The sequence below is a fragment of the Symphalangus syndactylus genome, chromosome 22 (assembly GCF_028878055.3).
Source record: "Symphalangus syndactylus isolate Jambi chromosome 22, NHGRI_mSymSyn1-v2.1_pri, whole genome shotgun sequence".
Taxonomy (NCBI): Eukaryota; Metazoa; Chordata; class Mammalia; order Primates; family Hylobatidae; genus Symphalangus; species Symphalangus syndactylus.
Window position 1 is genome coordinate 51,455,673 of NC_072444.2, and position 23,570 is coordinate 51,479,242.

A 23,570-nucleotide genomic window follows, 5' to 3' on the forward strand; every position below is an offset into this window, starting at 1 on the left:
ATATCGGCCCCCACTCTCTTCTGGCTTGTAGAGTTTCTGCCGAGAGATCGGCTGTTAGTCTGATGGGCTTCCCTTTGTGGGTAACCCGACCTTTCTCTCTGGCTGCTCTTAACATTTTTTCCTTCATTTCAACTTTCGTGAATCTGACAATTATGTGTCTTGGAGTTGCTCTTCTCAAGGAGTATCTTTGTGGTGTTCTCTGTATTTCCTGAATCTGAATGTTGGCCTGCCTTGCTAGATTGGGGAAGTTCTCCTGGATAATACCCTGCAAAGCGTTTTCCAACTTGGTTCCATTCTCCCCGTCACTTTCAGGTACACCAATCAGATGTAGATTTGGTCTTTTCACATAGTCCCATATTTCTTGGAGTGTTTGTTCGTTTCTTTTTATTCTTTTTTCTCTAAACTTCCCTTCTTGCTTCATTTCATTCATTTCATCTTCCATCACTGATACCTGTTCTTGCTGATCGCATCAGCTCCTGAGGCTTCTGCATTCTTCACGTAATTCTCGAGCCTTGGCTTTCAGCTCCATCAGCTCCTTTAAGCACTTCTCTGTATTGGTTATTCTAGTTATACATTCGTCTAAATTTTTTTCAAAGTTTTTAACTTCTTTGCCTTTGGTTTGAATTTCCTCTTGTAGCTCGGAGTAGTTTGATCGTCTGAAGTCTTCTTCTCTCAACTTGTCAAAGTCATTCTCTGTCCAGCTTTGTTCCATTGCTGGTGAGGAACTGCGTTCCTTTGGAGGAGGAGAGGCACCCTGCTTTTTAGAATTTCTATTTTTTCTGCTCTGTTTTTTCCCCATCTTTGTGGTTTTATCTACTTTTGGTCTTTGATGATGGTGATGTACAGATGGGTTTTTGGTGTGGATATCATTTCTGTTTGTTAGTTTTCCTTCTAACAGACGGGACCCTCAGCTGCAGGTCTGTTCGAGTTTGCTAGAGGTCCACTCCAGACCTCTAGCAAGGTATCAGCAGCTGGGTATCAGCAGCGGAGGTTGCAGAACAGCGGATTTTCGTGAACCGCGAATGCTGCTGCCTGATCGTTCCTCTGGAAGTTTTGTCTCAGAGGAGTACCCGGCCATGGGATGTGTCAGTCTGCCCCTACTTGGGGGTGCCTCCCAGTTAGGCTGCTCGGCGGTCAGGGATCAGGGACCCACTTGAGGAGGCAGTCTGCCCGTTCTCAGATCTCCAGCTGCGTGCTGGGAGAACCACTACTCTCTTCAAAGCTGTCAGACAGGGACATTTAAGTCTGCAGAGGTTACTGCTGTCTTTTTGTTTGTCTGTGCCCTGCCCCCAGAGGTGGAGCCTACAGAGGTAGGCAGGCCTCTCTGAGCTGTGGTGGGCTCCACCCAGTTCGAGCTTCCCGGCTGCTTTGTTTACCTAAGCAAGCCTGGGCAATGGCGGGCGCCCCTCCCCCAGCCTCACTGCCGCCTTGCAGTTTGATCTCAGACTGCTGTGCTAGCAATCAGGGAGACTCCGTGGGTGTAGGACCCTCCAAGCCAGGTGCGGGATATAATCTCCTGGTGTGCCGATTTTTAAGCCCGTTGGAAAAGCGCAGTATTGGGGGGGAGTGACCTGATTTTCCAGGTGCCGTCTGTCACCCCTTTCTTTGACTAGGAAAGGGAACTCCCTGACCCCTTGCACTTCCCAAGTGAGGCAATGCCTTGCCCTGCTTCGCCTCGCGCACGGTGCGCTGCACCCACTGTCCCGCACCCACTGTCTGGCACTCTCTAGTGAGATGAACCCGGTACCTCAGATGGAAATGCAGAAAGCATCCGTCTTCTGCGTTGCTCACGCTGGGAGCTGTAGACTGGAGCTGTTCCTATTCGGCCATCTTGGCTCCCTCCCCCTGCTTTTTCTAATAGTAGTTTAAAGTTTCTTACTTCTCAGTACTGATACTAGCTTGGTAGTTTCACAGAAGCCACAATGTGTACATGCTGTTGAATGTAATGAATCATTCCAAGAATTTATACAGACTAGATAGAAAACCCTAAACAAGAAAAAGGTTCCACCTGTAACCACTGCCCCTGGTACATACAATCATCTGCTCTAGACGTTGTTCCCAAATTTGTACCACTCGACCCCTTGGCCTCATGCAAACCAATTGACCCATTTGCACAAAGTCTAGGGGAGGAGAGCAGAGTATTACCATTTTCAAGGTAGGCTTTTATAAGGTCAACACTGGCTTTCTTCATCTTAGGTTTTTCAGTCTATCATTTGCTTTCTCTAGGAACCACAAGTCCAGAATTTAACATTTTGTGAGAAAATTTTGAGAAGAATAACCCAAGTCTTCCACTGAAAGTTCCCTTTGTTGACTATATCAAGGTGGCGCCCACTTCGGTAAATGAAAGGAAGAAATATGTATGCCCTTTTATTATTGCATTACAGATCCCTATAGTTTAGAGGTTGGATGATTTTCTTTTCCTGCTAAAATTCATAAAAGAGACTTGGTCAAGATGAGTAACTAGATTGATATTAGGTCAGCAAAGGTATATTAAATTAAAGAAGTTTTACACAACGATGTATGGAAGAATTTTTCCTATAATAAACATTTAGGCTTTTAAAAAATTCTTTACTTCTTAGTGATGAGTTCTCGCTCTGTTGCCCGGGCTGGAGTGCAGTGGCACCATTAGAGCTCACTACATCCTCGAACTCCTGGGTTCAAGCGATCCTCCTGCCTCAGCCTCCTGAGTAGCTGAGATTACAGGTGCACCCAGCTAGGCTGTTGTTAAATGACAAGAATTGTTTTATGCAAATATCAATTTGCAATAAAAGCTCACTGTGGATTCTACACCCAAATAGGGGTGAAAGTAAAGAACGACTATGTCGTGAGCTCAAGTCACCCTGGTCAGATGCTTTCATAAAATGCTGCTGCTCCTTTCCATCAACTTCAAGCTTGGGGCACATAAAATGAGTCCCTCATATGAGTAAGCAGTGTTTCCCTTGACAAGCTGAAAAAAGTGAATTTTTTCTCTTCGAGTAGGGAGGGCTTCAAAAAACACTTGTGAACATCAATTTGATCGTCTTCTCCTGACATCTGCATTTTAACCCAGTTACAGCTGGTTCTCAGCCCCATCTCCTAGAGGCTGTTTATTGGCACAGTTCAAGACTGGTGGCTGTCTATGTGGGGGCAAACTCTCACCATCAATCTTCCTTCTTAGCACTAGCTTAAGAATGCACATTCCCATGTGGCCCAGATGCTTTAAGCTCCGGGGCAGTAGGAGAATTTGGTTACACTCAAACATCATATTCTGACCTTGATTGTTCCCATGCTTTCCAAAAGGAGCCATAAGATTCACTAAGTAAGGAAAAGCATCCTTCGGTAAATTTCTGAACTCATGACATAAAAGTTCAAGAAGCTAAAGTATCCTGGCTTTGGAATGGGGTCGCCAGGAGCCTCTTCTGTGAATGTTGTTAATGTGGCTCTGCAGGCTACAGAGCCTCTACAGCCTTGAGATGAGTACATGGTCCACTTGCTGCAGGAGCCCATGGCGGCCTTGCCCATGGCATCATTTTACCAGATCTTCAGCCACCAGATCCACAGTGGATCCTCTCCTGGATTTTTCATCACTTCCCCAGGTGAATTTCAGGCAGGTTTGTCTAGAGCATGCTAACCAATTGGTTAAAGTCAGCTTGGTGCAAGGAAAATGAGTTGATGGGAGAGCAACTGGTCAACCAACTGGACCTGCTCCAAGTTTCAACTAGTTATCTGGTACCAGGAAGACACTGTTGGGTAAACTACAGAGCATGATGAATTAACATGAATCTTTTTAGAAGCATGGGAATGGAAAAATATAAACTTTCTGTATCTAATATAAGCATATCCATATTTACTTATTATAGGAAGATTGAGATTGTATTTTGTCTATAATACTCTTTAAGATATTGAATGATTACAAATTTTAACCAGCCATAATGGTTAGGATATCTAGTTATAAAGCACAGTTTCAACCTACAGGAGGGAAAGAGAACTGAAAGTCCTCTGTACCCCACAGATGCTGTGTTTGACTTGGAAATGTTGGACAGAAACTGGAATGCAACTTTCTATTATTTACAGAGGCTGTCAAAATACATTTTACCAGATCTTAAGCCACTAAAGTTGTTTATAGGTGGCTGGCAAGTGCCCACATAGACTTTTACCTCAGTAAGGAAAATTTACAACCATCAAATCCAGCCACTGAAAATGCATCTGACGAATACATACCAGCCCACTTCAGGACCTTCGGGAAAATGTGCTGAGGTCTCATCCTACCCTAAGAGAGGCTCTCCCCAGACTGCAAAAGCAGCCCCAAAATAAGGGGCAGCCCCAAAATAAGGGGCAACCCCAAAGTAAGGAAGCAGAATTAGTGGTATTAAACACAAATCCTACAACCTCTGACAATTCTGTCCCAATTGATTCTATGTGAAAGGGAAAACATACCCTTCTGAATTCACCTTTTGCTGAATTTATGGTCTCCCATCAGCTTTGTGCTTTCTCATCATGTACAGTATTTCTTTTTTAGCTGTGAAAGTAGTTGTTAGGCTGAGTGTGGTGGCTCACGCCTGTAATCCCAGCACTTTGGGAGGCCGAGGCAGGTGGGTCTCTTGAGCTCAGGAGTTCAAGACCAGCCTGGCCAACATGGTGAAATCCCATCTCCACCAAAAAATACAAAAATGTTAGCTAGGTGTCTGTGGTCCAAGCTACTCAGGAGGCTGAGGTGGGAGGATTGTTTGAGCCTGGGAGGCAGAGGTTGCAGTGAGCCGAGCTCCTGACAGTGCCCTGTAGCCTGGGTGACAGAGTGAAACTCTGTCTCAAGAAAAAAAGCTTGAAAAAAAAAGTGGTTGTTGGCCGGGCATGGTGGCTTGTGCCTGTAATCCCAGCACTCTGGGAGGCCGAGGTGGGTGGATGACCTGAGGTCAGGAATTCGAGACCAGATTGACCAACATGGCAAAACCCCGTCTCTACTAAAAATACAAAAATTAGTTGGGTGTGGTGTCGCGCACCTGTAGTCCCAGCTACTTGGGAGACTGAGGCAAGACAATTACTTGAACCCAGGAGGCGGACGTTGAGTGAGCCGAGATTGCACCACTGCACTCTAGCCTGGGTGACAAGAGTGAAACTCCAGCTCAAAAAAAAAAAAAAAAGGTGGTTGTTATACTAATTTAACAGTGTAAGTGCTACTGAAACTTCATACATTGCTGGTGGGAATGTAAATGGTACAGCCACTTTGCGAAACAGTCTGGCAGTTCTTAAAATATTAAACATAGATTTACCATATGACCTAACAATTCCACTTCTAGGTATTTACCAAGAGAAATGAAAATATGTATCCTCATAAAAACATACACACAAATGTTCATAGCACCATTATTTATAATTGCCCCAAAGTAGAAACAACCCATATGTTTATCAACTGATGAATGGATAAATAAAATGTGTTACATCCATTAAATGAAATGTTACTCAGCAATGAAAAAGAATGAAGTAGTGATATGAGTTGGATAAACTACAAGTTGATGGCCTTTGAAAACATGATTGCAAAGTGAAAGAAATCAGTCACACTAGACCTCATGTTGTATGGTTCCATTTATGTAAAATGTCCAGAACAGGCAAATTTATAGAGATGGAAAGTAAAATCGGGTTTGGCTGAGGCTGGAAAGTTTGAGTGGGATATGGGTAGTTGGTATGGGTTTTTTTGGGGGGTTTATAAAAATGTTCTAAACTTGCATGTGGTGATAGTTGCATATACTAAAAAAGAGTGAATCGTACATTTTAAATTAGCAAATTTTATAATATGTGAATTATACCTGAATAAGACTTTTTTGGAAAGTGTAAGTGTGTCTTTGTTCATGCTGTGAAATCAGAAAGAGAAATACCCAGTTCTAGCTAGCTCTAGTCTTCACATGGGAGAATGAAAAGACTTAATTCCAGCCCACTAGCCATTCTGTCTCACCTAAGCAGGTGGGGGACAACTAAGAAGTACTTGTGAAGTTCATAGTCCAGAGGCACAGGCTCACTAAAAGACCAAGACTTAATCATAGGATTGTAGAATACCCTCCTGCTGTGACTTTACCAACACATTAAAAAAGTCTGCTTACAGCAGTTCCTTTTACCCAGTACATGATGTCTGGCTATCAAGGAAAAATTACAAGACATACTAAAAGGCAAAAAACAGTTTGAAGAGACAAAGGAAGCATCAGAACCAGAAATGGCAGAAATGCTAAAATTATCAGACAGGGAATTTAAAACAACTATAATTAATATGCTAAGAGCTCTATGGATAAGTAGACAGCATGCAAGAACAAATGGGAAGTGTAAGCAGAATCAAAAAGAAATTCTAGTGATCAAAAACATAATAACAGAAGTGAAGAATGCCTTTGATAGGCTTATTAGTAGTTTGGACACAACTAACGAAAGAATCTCTGAGTTTGAGGATATATCAATAGAAACTTCTAAAACAGAAAAATAAAGACGAAAAAAGACTGAAAAACAAAAACAAAAACAGAATATCCAAAAACTGTGGGACAACTACAAAAGGTATAATATACATGTAATGGGAATGCCAGATGGAGAAGAAAGAAAAAAAATAGAAGAAATATTTAAAATAATGACTAATAATTTCCATAAATGAATGTCAGACATCAAACCACAGAGGATAAATGCAAAAGAAAAGAAAAAAAGGCAAAAAACCCTACACTTAGGCATCCTGTCTTCAAACTACAGAGAACCAGAGAGAGAAAAAAATATTGAAAGAAAGCCAGGTGCAGTGGCTCACACCTATAATCCCAGCACTTTGGGAGGCCAAGGTGGGCAGATCACCAGGTCAGGAGATCAAGGCCATCCTGGCTAACATGGTGAAACCCCGTCTCTACTAAAAATACAAAAAATTAGCTGGGTGTGGTGGTGGGTGCCTATAGTCCCTGAGGCAGGAGAATGGTGTGAACCCAGGAGGCAGAGGTTGCAATGAGCCGAGATTGTGCCACTGCACTCCAGCCTGGGCAACTGAGCGAGACTCCATCTCAAAAATAAATAAATAAATAAATAAATAAATAAATAAATAAATAAATGGAAAGAAGTCAGAGGGAAAAAAAAACTTTCCCTATAGAGAAACAAAGATAAGAACTACATCAGACTTATCCTCAGAAACCATGGAAGCAAGAAGAGAGTGGAGTGAAATAAAGTGTTGAGAGAAAAAAAACCACCGACTCAGAATTCTGTGCCCTGTGAAATTATCCTTCAAAAGTGAAGGGGAAATAAAAACTTTCTCAGACAAAAATGACCAAGGGAATTTGTTGCCAGTGGACCTGCCTTGTGAGAAATGTTAAAAGAAGTTCTTTAGAGAAAATTAATATAATATGGGTCAAAACTTGAACTTACATAAAGAAAGAAGGAACAATCGTTGCAGCACGATTCACAACAACAAAGACATGGAATCAACCCAAATGCCCATCAGTGATAGGCTGGATAAAGACAATGTGGTACATATACCATGGAATACTATCCAGCCATAAAAAGGAATGAAATAATGTCCTTTGCAGGAACATGGATGGATCTGGAAGCCATTATCCTCAGCACACTAACACAGGAACAGAAAATCAAACACCGCATGTTCTCACATATAAATGGGAACTGAACAATGAAAACACACGGACACAGGGAGGGGAACAACACACACTGGGGCCTGTCAGGAGGTGGGGGGCATGGGGAGGGACAGCATTAGGAAAAATAGCTAATGCATGCTGGGCTTAATACCTAGGTGATGGGTTGACAGGTACAGCAAACCACCATGGCACACATTTACCTATGTAATAAACCAGCACATCCTGCACATGTATCCCAGAACTTAAAATAAAAATAAAAATAAAAATAAAGGAAGAACATTGAAGAAGGAAAAAATGAAGGTGAAATTAAAACTTTTATTTTTTATTTTTAATTGATCTAACAGTTAACAGTTTGTTCAGGATAATAGCAACAATGACTTCAATTATGTGTTCTTATGTATATATCTTATATGTTCAAATAGTCACAGATACGTGTATACATAATGCTTATGTATACTTATATATAAGTGAAATGAGTGACAGCAATTATACATGAAAGGAGAGGGAGAAATTAGGATTATTTTGCTATCTTAAGGTACTCAAACTATCTGTGAAGCAGTACAGTGTTATTTGAAAGTGGCTTGGATTAGTTGTAAATACATTTTGCAAACTCTAGGGCAACCACTAAAAAAAGGAAACAAAGAAATATAACTGATACGCTAAAAGAAAAGAGAGAAAATGGAATCACATAAAATAGATGGTTAAAACCACAGGAAGATAAATAGTGGAAGATAAAAAGAGAACAAAAGTACAAGGCCAACAAATACAAAACTAACAAATATGGTAGATATTAATAGAACCATATCAATAATCACTGTGAACATCAGTAGTCTAACTGCGCCAATTAAAAGAAATCATCAGAGTAGATCACTGTAGACACTTTGGAAGATAGTTTGGTAGTTTCTTTTAAAACTAAACATACTCTTACCATACAATCCAATAATCCTGTTCTTTGGTATCTACCCAAAGGAACTGAAAACGTACATCCACACAAAAACCTTCACATGGATGTTTAATGCAGTTTTATTCATAATTACCAAATCTTAGAAGCTGCCAAGATGCCATTCAGTAGGTGGATGAATAAATAAACTGTAGTACATCTAGACTATGGAATATTACACAGCACTGAAAATAAATCAGCTACCAAGCCCTGAAAAGATATGGAGGAAGCTTAAATGCATATTTTAAGTGAAAGCACCAATCAGAAAAAGACAAAATACTATATGATTCCAACTATATGACATTCTGAAAAACTATGGTGACAGTAAAAAAAAAAAAAAAAACAAAACTGGTTGCCAGGGGTTGTGGGGGTTGGGGGAGGAATGAATAGGAGAAGCATGGGATTTTTAGAGCAGTGAAAATACTCTGTATGATACTACAATGGTGGACACCTGCCACACATTTTTCCAGACCCATAGGCTATACAGCACCAAGAGTGAACCCTAAACTATGGACTTTGGGTGATAATGATGTGTCGGTGTAGGTTCATTGATTGTAACAAATATGGCACTTGGGTGGGGGTTGTTGATAAGGAGAAGCTCTGCATGCATGGGGCAGGGAGATATGGGAAATCTCTGCACATTCCTTTCAATTTTACTATGGATTAAAAACTGCTATAAGAATATAAAGTCTTCAAAAATCTCCAGGCCCTATTATGGTAAGATAAATAGTCATAAAAATGGTTAAGATGGTAAATTTTATGCTACATATATTTTGATACAATACAATAAAAATAAAATCTAAAACTTAGAAGGAAAAAAAACAACAACCCTGCAAGCACAGTCAGAGGTCCCATCTCTGAAAGACACCATGACAAGTAGATGGTTAAACCAAAAGAGGCACTGACCCAGGAGTTGCCTTTGAGTGGGGTGTGCGGATTGGAAAGACCAGTGAGGTAGGGCTCAGAAGCCACCAGGTAGCTGGGACATGTGCCAAGAGGCAGCACTCAGAGGTGCACATTTCTAGGCCCATAATCCGATGACAAGCTGCCCCTGCAGAAAGGAACGGAGCCACGTTGAGGGTGCTCATGTCTGCAGGGGCTTGGGGGTGCTCATGCTAAGGCAGAGAAGGAGCAAGGCTGGACCGCAGTCAGCACAGAGTAGGATGGCTCGATGGGTCTCACAGGAAACAAAGTGCTGTGACACGAACAAAAATGAGAGTGGCAAGCTTGGAGACCAAAGGTGAGATTGGCATTTAAGGTGATAGCTTCTCATGCATCAGAGGCGGTGGCTGGGAGCAAGTCCACCCTTGCAGGAGGAGTATTTTATCATTGGCAATATTCAGAATTGTTAGTGCATGGTAACCTGCAAAAGCCGACTCACTTTTAGTAGAGTTTATTGCTTTAACATTTTCTACAGATGATGATTCCTGGAACACCCCCTCTTCTTTTCTACTCCACACCCTCCTTTTGCTGACTCATTTCTAGTCAAATTTCCAAACTCAGCTCAGGCATGTTCTCCTCCTGGAAGTGTTGCCTGAGCTCCTCACCCTACCTACCCCCAACTCATCTCAACCAAGCCGGGTCATCCTTTCTCAGCATACACTGAATTAGGAATGAAAACTGTCTATTTAATCATGGTACCAGGTCTTGATCATCTCTGCATCCTCAGAACCCAACACTGTGCCTGGCACATGGCAGGTATTCAATAAAGGTTTGTTAACTGACTGAGTGAATGAATACTGAATAAAGAGCCCACCCAAATGATACCTTCAACCCCAGGGTAGCCCAGGATTAATAGAAAACACTTCAGCTGAAAACATTTTCCAGTAATCACCCTCTGTCCTATTACCACACATTTTGGATTGAATGTAGCATAGGACAGTTCGAGTAGTTAAAAGTTGATTATAAGCCATTACGTTAAGGGCATGAAGTCTTGGAAGGCTATGCCTGCTGCCAGAATGTCTGGAGGAAAACAGTGGCATGCTTATCTTTTGAAAGACTTTTTTAAAAAATCACATCATTATATACAATAGCACAGTTAAATAAACTGTTTAGCTGAAATTTTCATTCTGGTTACAAATGAAGGGTGTTATATACAAAGTAGCTTGGGAACAGCCTCTAGGGAGGTTGGTAGATTTTTGTTTTAAGAGCCCAAGGATGATGTCTGCATTATTAGGCATATTATTTTCACCAGTTTTATAAATCATTGTTCTCAACTCATAAGCCTGGCTTATGATACAAACAAAAAGTAATTTATGGAGGGGAAAAATAAGAAAATAAAAAAGAATTAATGAACTAGGGAGTTAGTTGTTTTCTGCCACTTCAACTTTGATAAAAATTGCTATATTTGTCCACTCAAAGGAAATATCTGTTCTCAAAATTCAGAGAGTGAGTGGGCCCTGGAAGGAAGGATTCACCTTTTTAAACTCTTGGGGTCCCTGTACAGACCATTTAATACTGAGGAGGAGTGAGGGAACACAGGAAGGGTTGGTGAGCGGGAAGGAGGAAGTACTGTGGTGGAGTTCTTGCAGAATATTTTGGGGAAAACAAATAGAGAATGGAAGAGCATGGGGCTAAGAATGTAAAAGTCACCAAAAATGCAGAAGTCTGATAATTCCCATTGTTAGCAACAATGTAGGAGAAACAGAAATCCTCACACACTGCAGGTGGGTGTGTAAAGGCCTACAACCATTTTAGAAAACAGACAGTCATTACATAGTAACCCAGCCTGTGCTGGGACCTGCAATTCCCCATTTAGGTATATACTCTGGAGAAGCTCTAGAACATGTCCAGGAGCCATGTACTTTACAAGGACATATACCAGCAATGTTCAGCATAGCAAAAACAAAACAAAACAAAATAGTGGAAACTACCCATCGGTCCATCAGCAGTAGAGTGGATAAAAAACTGTGGTGAATTCATACAGTGGACAGTATATAGCAGTGAGCTACAACTGTGTATAATAATGTGGCTGAACCACAAAAACATAATGTTGAATGAAAAACGCAGGTTACAAAAGAACTTACACAGTAGGATTCCATTTATGTAAAGATCAAAAACTGGCAAAGCTAAACAATGTATGATTTAGGGGTGCATGTGCATGCATCAAAACTACTAAAGTAAACCCAGGGAATGGTTATTACAAGATTCAGAAGAGGGATTGCAAAGGTAATGGTCATATTTCATGCCTTAAAACCAGTATTCATTGTTATTATTATTATTTAAACTGTGCAAATTATTATATATTCTTTTATATGTATTATTTATTTTACAATTTTTAAAGAGCTTTTTAAAAACAAAAGTAAGCTGAGAGAGTGAGTGAGAAGCTTACTGTCTCACTCTGGAGGGGCAGAGAAGAGGGCTATACATCAGCTGAACCAAGGAAATTGTTCCAGATCTAAACTTTGGAGTTCCACTCAGGGACAGCAGGTTGTACTGAAAAAGAAGGGCCTCAAAGCTCATATACACGGTCCACAAGCCTCCACCACCACTAAAAGAGTTCTGTGGCTGCTCTTTCTAACTTGATCCACCCGGTCATCAGCAGCTTACAGTCCCCTGCTCAGTGCTGCCTGCAGGCTCTTTAGGCCTTGCTTTCCCCTCCATAAGCCTGCTGAAGCCCACAGTCTTTATCCACCTGCTGGCCCTATATCTAGAGGGATCTAGCATTTGCCAGCTACTGAGTGGATTAAAATCCTCCAGTGGCCGTTCATCACCTGCAAGATGGAGTCCAAACTTTCTGCTGCCATCATGCCTTTGCAGAGGTTCTTTCTCTGCCTGTGGTGCCATCCTCTTGTCCCCAGCCCATGGCAACCTTGGAGGATAACCCAGCTGTCACCTCCTGTATGAGCTGTACTTAGCAACTGGAGTGATTAATTGATGACATGGTCCTATCCCCATTAGACTCTGAGGCCTCCAGAACTGGAGCCTTTATTTAGTCTTCTTTTCACCATGAGTGATATTCAAAATATCAACCCATCAGCACTTCATAGACAGCAATCAATCAGAGTGAATACTGTATAAAGCTGGAGCCAGGTCCTGCAGATGTCCTCCTCCATTCCTAAACTGCTAGGTATTAACTCCTTAGTTGCTGAATCAATGGGGAGGAGGCAGGTGGGGGCAGGGGAGGGTCCAGGTAGGTGGAGTGGAGGGATAGGGGACTCAGGACAGTATATATTTTCCAACCGGTACATTAGTATTTAAATATTTTAACAACTGGCATGGCCATTATACGCTCGGCCCTCTGCATTTGAGGTTCCATATCCATGGATTTAACCAACCACAGATCAAAAATATATGAAAAAGCAATGGATGGCCATCTCTGTACTAAACATGTATAGACTTTTTTCCTTGTCATTATTCCCTAAACTATACAGTATGACAACTATTTACATAGTGTTTACATTGTATTAGCATTATAAGTAATCTAGAGATGATTTGAAGTATATGGGAGAATGTGCATAGGTTATATATAAATACTATGCCATTTTATTTTTTATTTTTTAGAGACAGGATCTTGCTCTGTCACCCAGGCTGGAGTGTAGTGGTGTGATCACAGCCCATTGCAGCCTCAAACTCCTGGACTCTCACAATCCTCCTGCCTCAGCCTCCCAAGTAGCTGGGACTACAGGCACACACCACCATACCTGGCTAACTTTTAAATTTTTATTTTTTAGAGATGGGGTCTTTTTTGTTGTTCAGGCTGGTCTCAAAGTCCTGGGCTCAAGCAATCCTCTGCCTCAGCCTCCTAAAGTGTTGAGATTACAGGCGTGAGCCACCAAGCCCAGTCTATGCCATTTGACATAAGGGACTAGAGCATCCATGGACCCTGTAAGGGGTCCTGGAACAAATCAATCCTTTATGGATATTGAAGGGCAACTATATATCAATATCTAATAGCTCAATATCCATCTGGGGACAGACAGCACTATGCCTGGTAGTAGACACTGAGTATTTACTGAAAGAACAAGATATTCCTTAAATTACATTGGAATCATTCACCATTTTCCCCCAAAAAAAGGAGAGAATCTGAGCACTGGCTCCTATAGTGAAATTCTGTTGTCTTTGCCTTCATCTCAAAAACAGATTGGTTAATGGATGGGTATATGATCCAAGTTGGTCTGATAAGCCTCAGTCCTGGGGTTTTGCTTGAATGCCCCCAACCCCTCCACCCTCTCCAATCACCTCGTCCCCAGGCTAATGTCTGGAGCTACTGGAGGCTGTCTTGCCCCCATGAAGGGGACCTGTTGAGAATGAAGCTCAAGATGGTGGAACTAAGATATGGGGAGAGTCAGGCTCCTGCAACCGGATTTAAATCCCTAGACCCAGAGGCACCTGAAGATCCACCCGGCCTGCAGCTTTCAGTTAATTGACCCAATAAATTCCCTTTCTTGCTTATGATCTTTTGACGCGTGTTTGGTTTTTGTTTTTGCTTTTTTTTTTTTTGCCTTTTACAGTCACAAGTCCAGTCTATTTCAGGTGGAAGGATGAACTTCCATTAGGAAAAACAAAAGTCGAAGGTTTTGTATGAGTATCTCTTAGTTTTTCACATCCTATACATTTTGTTGACATTTTGGTAACTCACCTTTCACCAAGTAGAACATTTGACAGATTTATAAATGAAGGAAAGTCTAGTGAGTTCATGACTGGATAGGCATGAATAGGAACAAGCAAAGTGTCATCTCCCTAAAATTAACCAGAAAAAGTCAAGTTTAACATTCTGAAGACTACAACTTTTAGACAAACTTGTAGATGCTTTATTTCTTATCTTGTTTTCATCATTAAAAAATATTTCCTTAAGAAACTTTGGCGCTTAACTACGTTAGACATACTGAGTTTTCTTAGCCATAAACAAAGCATAGAAAATTTTAAGTACTCTTTATCGAAATGATGTTCACTATTATCCAAGGAAGCTAAAGATAATGACGCCTCATAGAGATATGAAGACAGTAATCTATCTGCTTCCATTTCAGAAAATTATAAAGAAACACAATCTTTAGTGGCCCAAGAAGAAAAGAAACCAGCACAGAATCATCTGCTCCAGACAGCACAGAATAGAAAACAACGTATTGGCAAGAGGGCACAGAAACCTGCTTCTTGTCTCATATGACGTTAACCTTCAGAAGGACTTTTAACCCCTCCAGGCATAGTTTCTTTCTTTGCAAAATGGAGACAATCACATCTTTTCTTAAAGGCATTTTTAAGAATTAAAGCAGATGATGGCATTAAAATGTCAAAAGTACTGCATAAAAGTGAGGTATTATTATTAGCATTATTTGGTAGTAACAGGAAATGTGTCCTGGCATTTTATACAATGCCTGTTCTAGGGATTCTTCTTCTGTTCAGCACAGAATATTCCATCTGAAAGCAATATTCTGGTTTTTTTATTTTATTTTATTTTTTAGATGGAGTCTCACTTCGTTGCCCAGGCTGGAGTGGAGTGGAGCAACCTTGGCTCACCGCAACCTCCACCTCCTGGGTTCAAGTGATTCTCCTGCCTCAGCCTCCCGAGTAGCTGGGACTACAGGTGCATGCCACTAGGTCTGGCTAATTTTTTGTATTTTTAGTAGAGATGGGGTTTTACCATGTTGGCCAGGCTGGTCTCGAACTCCTGACCTCAGGTGATCCACCCACCTCCGCCTCCCAAAGTGCAGGGATTACACACATGAGCCACCACGCCTGGCCATTTTTATTTTTTTTTTAATTGAAACTCCAAAAAAAAAATAATGGTCTACCACATTCTTAAGGAAATGTGCTTCTTGATCTAAAATACTATTGTGGGTATGTTGGGTCTAAGGTTCTTTCCCTCCCCCTATGGAAATGCATCTCTAATATGACAATGTGAGTCAGAGACAACACTATCAATTTATAAAAGTTAACTTTGCAAATTTTTATAACTTTTTTGGAAAGAAAAAGTGAAATGCTTTCAAGGCAAGTCACCTTATTGTACAGATTGTAGGAAATTTGCTTGAAAAGAAAAAAAGTAGAAACTCATTTGTTACTAATGTATACTCTTCTGTTTTGGTTTTGAAACATCAATAATTTAGCTAACCTAAGGGCTTCTCAAGCTGAAGACTGAGTCTGGACTATAGAGCAAAGGGAGGGGCAGAGGGGACAGTTTTAAGAGAAGGAATGACAGCAGCTCTGGCTGGAGGCCAAAGGATGAATTAGGTGACCTAGGAAAGGCTCAGAAGAACTCAAACAGTTCCCACCTCCCGGAACCACCCCTATCCCCTGCACCAGGGCTGCCTCTGCAGACATTCCCAGGCATAGGCCAGTGGCTCGCGTTTATAATCATAACTTGGATGGTTGTTAATTTTTCAACCTAGCATTTAAGGGAGTATGTTGAAGTTATTTGAAAAGGCTTTGGCAACTGCCAGCACCACATGATAGATGAAGCTTTAGGCACAGGGCAGTGGGAAGCCTGCAGCAAACCGCGTCTCCTGACTCTGTCCAGGTCCTCTGCAGCCTAACACTTTCCCATCTTGGGCCATGTCACTGGGCAACAAGCTTTGCACGCCAGTCACACTGGTGACCTGGGGAACACCCAGTACTGGGCCAAGAAAGCTCTCAGTGGTCATTCCACCTCTCTTTCTGCCACCCTTAAGAATGTAATTTTTAACCCACCATCAAAAAAAAAAAAAAAAAAGCAATTTTAAGAGACCCACCTTACAGTGAATACGGATGCAGTCATAATAGTATCGCCACTCATCTGGAGAAAATGTAACGGTGACTGTGAGGGACAAGCCAGGGACCAGGTGGTGTTCCTGGAAGACAGGTGGGATCTTGTTGGGACAAGCCCCGGACTGCACAGAGAGCAGCACCAGGGGTGACAACACACCACACACCCACCCCACACAGGCCTGAAATGCAGACAACCGCACCATGGGAGAACAGGTAAACCAATGACACTTACCTTTCTTACATAATTGATCTCAAAGTATTTGGTTTGCGGGGGTAAAATATGAACACTTGTGTCTTCATTGGAAACATTGACCAGATGCTGGGAGAGAAAAAGAAGTATTTAGAGGAAATACACGGCTTTGTTTATTTGCATATTCATCTCATTTATGTAGACTTCATCAGTTCCTAAAAGAATTTGAGGAGATATCCTGTATTTTTCAACTTTTCAAAATATTTGAAATACATTATACACCATTTAAAGAATAATAAACATAACACACACCATTTCAAGAATTATAAAACGTGCCCCATGTCCCCACTTTCCCCCTTAGGAACAGTACCTGCAGTACCCTCCCACCCCAGCCCGAGACTTAGCATACTTTAGAGCCCCCTCCCCATAGTCCTGAATGTTACTGCAAGTGCTTTTTGTTTAATAGAATTTAGTCCTGTGATTCAATCGAGCTAAGAAGTCAGGCACCAACTCCTACAGGTTCTCTAATTACATGCCACTGGTTTAGGGACCAGAGGACACTGAAACTCTCAGAAAGTCAGGAAAAAGAATGTGGCTAAGACAGCCTCCAATCCATGCCTGAGCAGCTGAAAAGGAAGTCAAGGGTGGGAATTCTCTGACAGTGACAGAAGGCCATCCCTGTGAGGCAGGATCATCTGGTGGATACGTCAGCTAGGTCTCTGAGGAAAGAGGTGTTTTTCCTTCCTTTGTTTGAAAGGGACACAAGAACTTCGATTTCTGGGGATCTGGGCTTTGCCTGGGTCAGGCGAAGGTTAAGAGACCTTTGGTTTCTGAAGTCTAGGCCAGAGGCTGGGCCTGTCCCAGGGGCTTAGAAGGCCCATTGCTTGAGGCCTGACATGCTTCAATGCACTAAATTAGACTTAAACATTCTCTCCTGATGAGGGTACACTGTGTTTGCCTGTGTTTTTTTTGTTGTTGTTGTTGGTTTTTTATATTTTATTTTTGAGATAGGGTCTTTCTGTGTTGCTCGGGCTGCAGTGCAGTGGCACAATCATAGCTCTCTGAAGCCTCGAACTTCTGGGTTCAAGCAAACCTCCTGCCTTTGCTCCTGAGTGACTGGTATTATAGGCATGCACCACCATGCCCAGGTAATTTTTTTTAAAATTTCTTGTAGCGATGGGGTGTCACTATGTTGTCCAGGCTGGTCTCAAACTCCTGGGCTCAAGAGATCTTCTCAGGTTGGAAAGTGTTGGGATTACAGGTGTAAGCCACTGTGTCTGGTCATGCATGTGTTTAAAAAGTTCTTATTTGTTACATGTGAACATTCTTAAAGCATTACAATTTTTGTGATCCTGTTTTGGTGTATCTTCCCTTTCTTACAAAACTTGTTAAAAGCCCAAACAAAAAGTTTCCCAGGCCTCTCTTGGCCTCCAAGGGGCCCTGCACATGGACAGTCTTGGTGAAGGGATGAGTTCCCAGGGGCCAGACCCATGAGAGCAGCCCTAGTGAGAGAGACTTGGAGGAGAGGTGTGCTGAGTTCATCATACTCAGAGCCCTGGGGTGACAGGACCCACCTGAGGATGGAGAGGGGCCACTCAGTCCCAGGCCTGGAAGCCTTAACAAAGAGCTCTGTCCCCATGCTTCTCACTGGGGGAGGGCTGTCAAGTCCTCAAGCTGGAAGTTCCAGTTCCAGGAAGAACTGGAAGCAGAAGTGGTTCTATCATCTGTTATTACTTAAAAATAGTTCAGTAAGAACACTGCAACAAACAAGGGTGTATAAGCTGGTTTTAATATGTACCCTGGGAGTGGTTAAGCTTAGAGGAAATCAGCAATCTGCACTCTAGGAGTGCTTTTTTTTTTTTTTTTTTTTTTGAGACAGAGTCTTGCTCTGTTGCCCAGGCTGGAGTGTAGTGGTGCAATCTTGGCTCACTGCAGCCTCTGCCTCCCGGGTTCAAGTGATTCTCCTGCCTCAGCCTCCTGAGTAGCTGGGATTACAAGTGCATGCCACCAGGACCGGCTAATTTTTGTATTTTTAGTAGAGACAGACGGGGTTTTACCATGTTGGTCAGGCTGGTCTTGAACTCCTGACCTCATGATCCATCCACCTCGGACTCCCAAAGTGCTGGGATTACAGTTGTGAGCCACCATGCCTGGCTTCTAGGAGTGCTTTGTGAGCACTGAAGGATCCTAACCCAGCATCTACAGTCCAGAGGCAGCCACCAGAGTGTTTCAATTATGCCACCTAAGTCCATTCTGGAGAGTCTTCTATAGCAGCAGAAAGGATACTCAGAATCTATGGATTAACTAGAAATATTCCAGGCATTTCCACTCTCAAACAAAAGGGGTATGAGAATCTGGTGAGCACAAAAGACCAATATCCTTTAGAATGACATTTAAGGGCCCCAGACTCCCTTAGTCCCCCATGCTCTGCACTTTACTAAAGTATTCGGCCAGTCAGTTGTCATATCTGCCGCCATCAAAGCCTCCCCGCTAGGAACTACAGCTGGGACTTTGTGAGATTACAAACACAATGATCTTTTTGCCTGCTTGCTAGTAAGTGTTCATATGTGTTGCAGAGTGTCTTCTCAGACCTGTTTGCTGCAGCAGACCACCTGTAGCAAGGTTGCTGAGGAGTGGACCTATGACTCTCACATGCTGTCAGGGTCAGACTCTCAATATCTGCCTGACAATTAGAAATAAGCTCACTGGCTTAGATCAGTTTCCAGCAAGCGACATTATGGGCAGAAGACCAGAACAGAGATCTGTCCTCAAAGGTGCTGGGTTGGCTCCATTTTTCCAGTATTCCTGTATGGTCCCATGGAAGACAGGAACCTAAACTCCCAAAACTGGAGATCCAGCCAGCATCTATGGACAAATAAAGAGACCTGACCTTTCCTCCAACCTGAGTGTGTCAGAGCAAATCCAAATCTACCCACTACCCATTTGAACATGAAGGGGGCATGCTAGAATTCATGACATAGTATCTATATTGCCAAGTGAGTAAAAAATTTGCAATAGGAGGGTCACACCTGTAATCCCAGCACTTTTGGAGGTCGAGGCAGGTGGATCACCTGAGGTAAGGAGTTTGAGACCAGTCTGGCCAACATGGTGAAACCCCATCTCTACTAATAATACAAAAATAGCTGGGCATGGTGGTGGGAGCCTGTAATCCCAGCTACTCGGGAGGCTGAGGCAGGAGAATTGCTTGAACCGGGAGGTGGAGGTTGCAGTGAGCTGAGATCGCGCCATTGCACTCCAGCCTGGGTGACAAGAGCGAAACTCTGTCTCAAAAAAAAAAAGAAAAAAAAATGTAGCAATAAGAAAATACTAGATGATTTTCTTAAAGAATAAAACAACATAGATCCAATTTGTGAAAATAACATACATTATTTGACTATAGTTTCCCATGTCCACCTTTAAAAGATTCTTGAACTGGAATTGTTCATTTGGATCAACAGAGAAATAAGAAACAACAAACTCAAACAAAAGTGTAGATATTTAGTTAATAGGAGCTCAGAAATAGGAAGAAAATGTTCAGCTTCTGCTTAAGATCTGAAGTGAAATGGAGACTAGTGGAGACAGAAGGCCTGGATAGCTGGGTGCAGTGGCTCACGACTGTAATCCCAGCTACTTGGGAGGCAAAGGTGGGGGAGGATCACTTGAGCCCAGGAGTTTGAGGCAGCAGTGAGCTGTGATCCACATGGCGGATGGCAGAGAAGGCAGTCACCAGACATAGTGATGGTGCGGGCAGGGATATTTCAACCAAATAATGCCTAAGACAATTCCAGGGGACATCGTGCCAATGAGCTTTTTCAATGAACTTAAAACAACAACAAAACATGACACATTATAGCAAAAAATGAACAGCTTATTTTCTACACTTTAGAAAACAAAGTCAACATCCAAAAGACTGACTTCTAAAATAGGAAGATTTTATTAATTTTGCAGTTCTCAATTTTTGGTTGCAAATACTCATTACTTCCCATAATCATCCATGTTCTTTGTGCTATCAAAGATTTGTCTGAGCCCAGGAAGACTGCAGAGGCCATTTTGTGCAATGTCCTTATTTCATGAAGACACAGTGACCTGGTACTGTCCATGCCACAGGGTGAGTGCAAGACCTGGGCCTAGAACCTGGTCTGCAGCGCTGGGCTAGGGCTCTTTCCACTACATCCTACCGTCTCATGGCTCAGTGCATCTCAGTGCTCAGCCTGCATTTCCTATCTTTCTTTTTATACTTTATCAGCAGATCAGCTTTATTTTTAGATCGTTATAAATAATATCCCTTCAGGGATAAAATGGCAGTCCTGCCTTTCCATTTATAACTAAAACTGGGGAAAATAATAATCATTCAAAGGAAAAACAAACCTTGGGAAAATGAATAAAGTGCTTAGAAAGTGTATGTTAAATTAATATGAAGAGTTTATTTGAAAACATAACAAAACACAAGTAATCCAGCGTTACCCTTAGGCAAGATAAAATTGCCTAAAATCCTACCCTGTGTTTCAATTTTTGGTCAGTAGACCTCCTAGTCCCTCCAGGATCTCTGTTCCCCTGGGAGCTGACCCTCTGCTGGCCCGGGGGTCCCTGTTTCCTTGGTGCTGTCTCCACAGGGCACCATATTTACTCCAAAGTGAAATTCAGCCCCTTCTAGAGTTTTTCAGAACTGCTTCCCACTCCACAAAAACCCCACAAAAACCATCAACCACATTTCAAATAGTCATAAGTTTAACAGCCATTACTCAGGGTTTATAGGAATTTCCCCAAGAGAGCTCACAGCTCTCTTCACTCCCAATCCCATGCTGCTTCAGGCTCCCTTCTGTGTCTCCTCAGGACAGTCTGTTCTCCTCCTTCTAGAGGGAACGGCAGAACCTGCCCTCCAGTGAAGTCTTGGCTTGGAGTGGGTCCCGACCCTTCAAACACAACACTTTGGCCTGCAAGTTCAGTGGCACAGCTTCTCAAAGAAGGTTCATACTTAACACGAGGGATCCGGGGACAAATTCAGGCAGCCTTATAAGTTCTTTAAAGCGTTTTATTTTAAAATGCATCTTGCTCATGCATTTGCTCTAAAATTTTGCTCTATATTGCATTTCTCCAAAATGTAAGAGTAAAATCGATGCTCTAGAAAGATGTACTATGTTTATACTGTGGCTTCAATTCTCCCATCCCCACACACTGAGAAGCCAATGGGATTCATGGCCCTGATTTTGAGATGCCAGATCTTCAGGGTCTCTAAGGCTGTAATAGAATAGGTCTCTAATGTAAACTGATGTAAAAACAAATATTATTTGACAAAGCCAGAAGAAACTGTTCATTTATTTAAGATAAGACTTTTTAAGCTAACAATTTTGTTTTGGGCTGGCAACAGCAACACTGGTTGTCTTGAAGGAAAATTGATGGATTATTTACTTAATAATTTCCAGGACCAAATCACTCCACAAAGGTAAAAACAAATTTAAGGGGTCTTGGTTTTGAGAAAACCAGGGACCATTATTTCAAATTTTAAAGTAAACTGAAACACTGATTTCAATATGAATGCAAGCAAAATGTTTCAGATCCTTTAGCCAGATCTGGATTGATCTGAAATGTTAATGAACAATTTATTTGTGGTTTTAAATACACATTCAGTCATTCCATTCTTGGGCAATTTGCATAGCTTGCTGTAGCAAAACCAAGATAAAAGCAGTTGTTGGATTTTCCACCTTGTTTGGCAAGAATTTCAAGGTAATTGCCTTAAGCTTCCGCTTCACTTTGCCGTGGAAACTGGGGGCTGGCTCTCCCAAGATTTCCGAGAATGTTATTAAGATGAAATCACTTTACCTTTATCTATTTCTGTTTGATTTAATGTCTGATCGAAGCAATATGACCACCTACACTTTACATTGTATTTACTTGGAATTAATGAGCCTCTACCACTCTCCTAATAACCTCACAACTCTTATAATAAAGTGAGTTCCACATCCTTCACTCACAAGTGCTTGTTGGGTGCCTTCTGTATGTCAGGCACTGCACGAGGTTCCGGGGAATCAGCAATATGAAAGACAGACATGGTCTCCGTTCTGCAGCAGAATGACACCGAGCTGAGGCTTCATATCTTTTTCAATAACTAAACCATACTCCCTTGCTCCCCATAAATTCTCAGTGGGGGTGAAATCACCCACAAGGGAAGGAAGTGAAAATTGATTCTTGGGAGGACAAAGGAATCTTAGACATTGCGATGTCTACAACCTTCCAAAGCTCAATCCTACCTGACAAAATCTTATTCCTTAGTATTTAGTTTCTCTCATTCATGTCTCCCTAGGGGATGCTAATGAAAGAAAAGGTTGAGAACCACATTATCCTCTAAAATTCCACTAAGTTGATCTTCCTCAAATGCATCATAATCCTGCTCAAAAATACTTCCTTAACTTCCTGCTGCTTTCTGAATCACATGCACACTTCTTATGTTGATATTCTTGTCCCAACTCACATGTCCCACCTTCTCCATCACCCGCTCCAAAGCCCTACCATCCAGGCAAACCAGCCTCCAAATACGCCGTTTGTTGGCTCAACTCAAGTCCCTGCATGTCTTTCTCTAGGCCCCGAATGCCTTCTCCCCACTTCCTACTTGGCTTTTGGGCTATCCCCAATGGCCTCTCCTCCACACGCCTCTAACACCCTCCTACAGAGGTGAAACGGTGCCTTTTCTCCACAGAACATTTTCTTCGGACTTTCTCATGCCACCTTGCTTGCCTGGTCTCATGTTTGAGTTATTTGGTGGTTTTGAAACACTTTCTGCTACTTGGAAAACTCCTTGATTTTACTTATCTTAGCATTTCCCATAATGCTTCAACAATTTGTTTGGCATGTAATGGGGACTCTCACCAACTATGTGTGAAATTAAACAGAAGAAAATCCTTAACTCTATTAGAAACAAGGTAACATCAACCAGACAGTACACCTTCGTTAGAGATAACAAAATAATATGCAATTTCTTATTTATTTATTTCTTATTAAAGAAATAAATATTTCTATTTATTTCTTATTAAAGAAATAAATAGTAAAGTGTACAATAATATGATTAAAATTATGAGGAGGCTAAAATATTTTTAAGTTTAGTAACATTACTGGAATCACTAATATTATACTAAGCAAAAAAAAAAAAAAAAAAAAAAAAGGCCAGTTTTAAGAAGCTATGTTGTGA

General features: G+C 41.7%; 1 protein-coding gene across 5 annotated transcripts in view; it reads right to left on the minus strand.

Annotated features, from left to right (window-relative positions):
- Positions 1-23,570, minus strand: part of CFAP221 (cilia and flagella associated protein 221) — a 127,945-nt gene that overhangs the window by 96,649 nt on the left and 7,726 nt on the right. For all 5 annotated transcript variants that reach the window (XM_055261540.2, XM_055261538.2, XM_063631305.1 and 2 more), the window contains 3 exons: positions 16,430-16,516; positions 16,182-16,280; positions 14,099-14,199 (listed from right to left, as the gene is read on the minus strand). In XM_055261540.2, the coding sequence (XP_055117515.1) occupies positions 14,099-14,199; positions 16,182-16,280; positions 16,430-16,516 (287 nt within the window). The remainder of the gene's footprint in view (positions 1-14,098; positions 14,200-16,181; positions 16,281-16,429; positions 16,517-23,570) is intronic.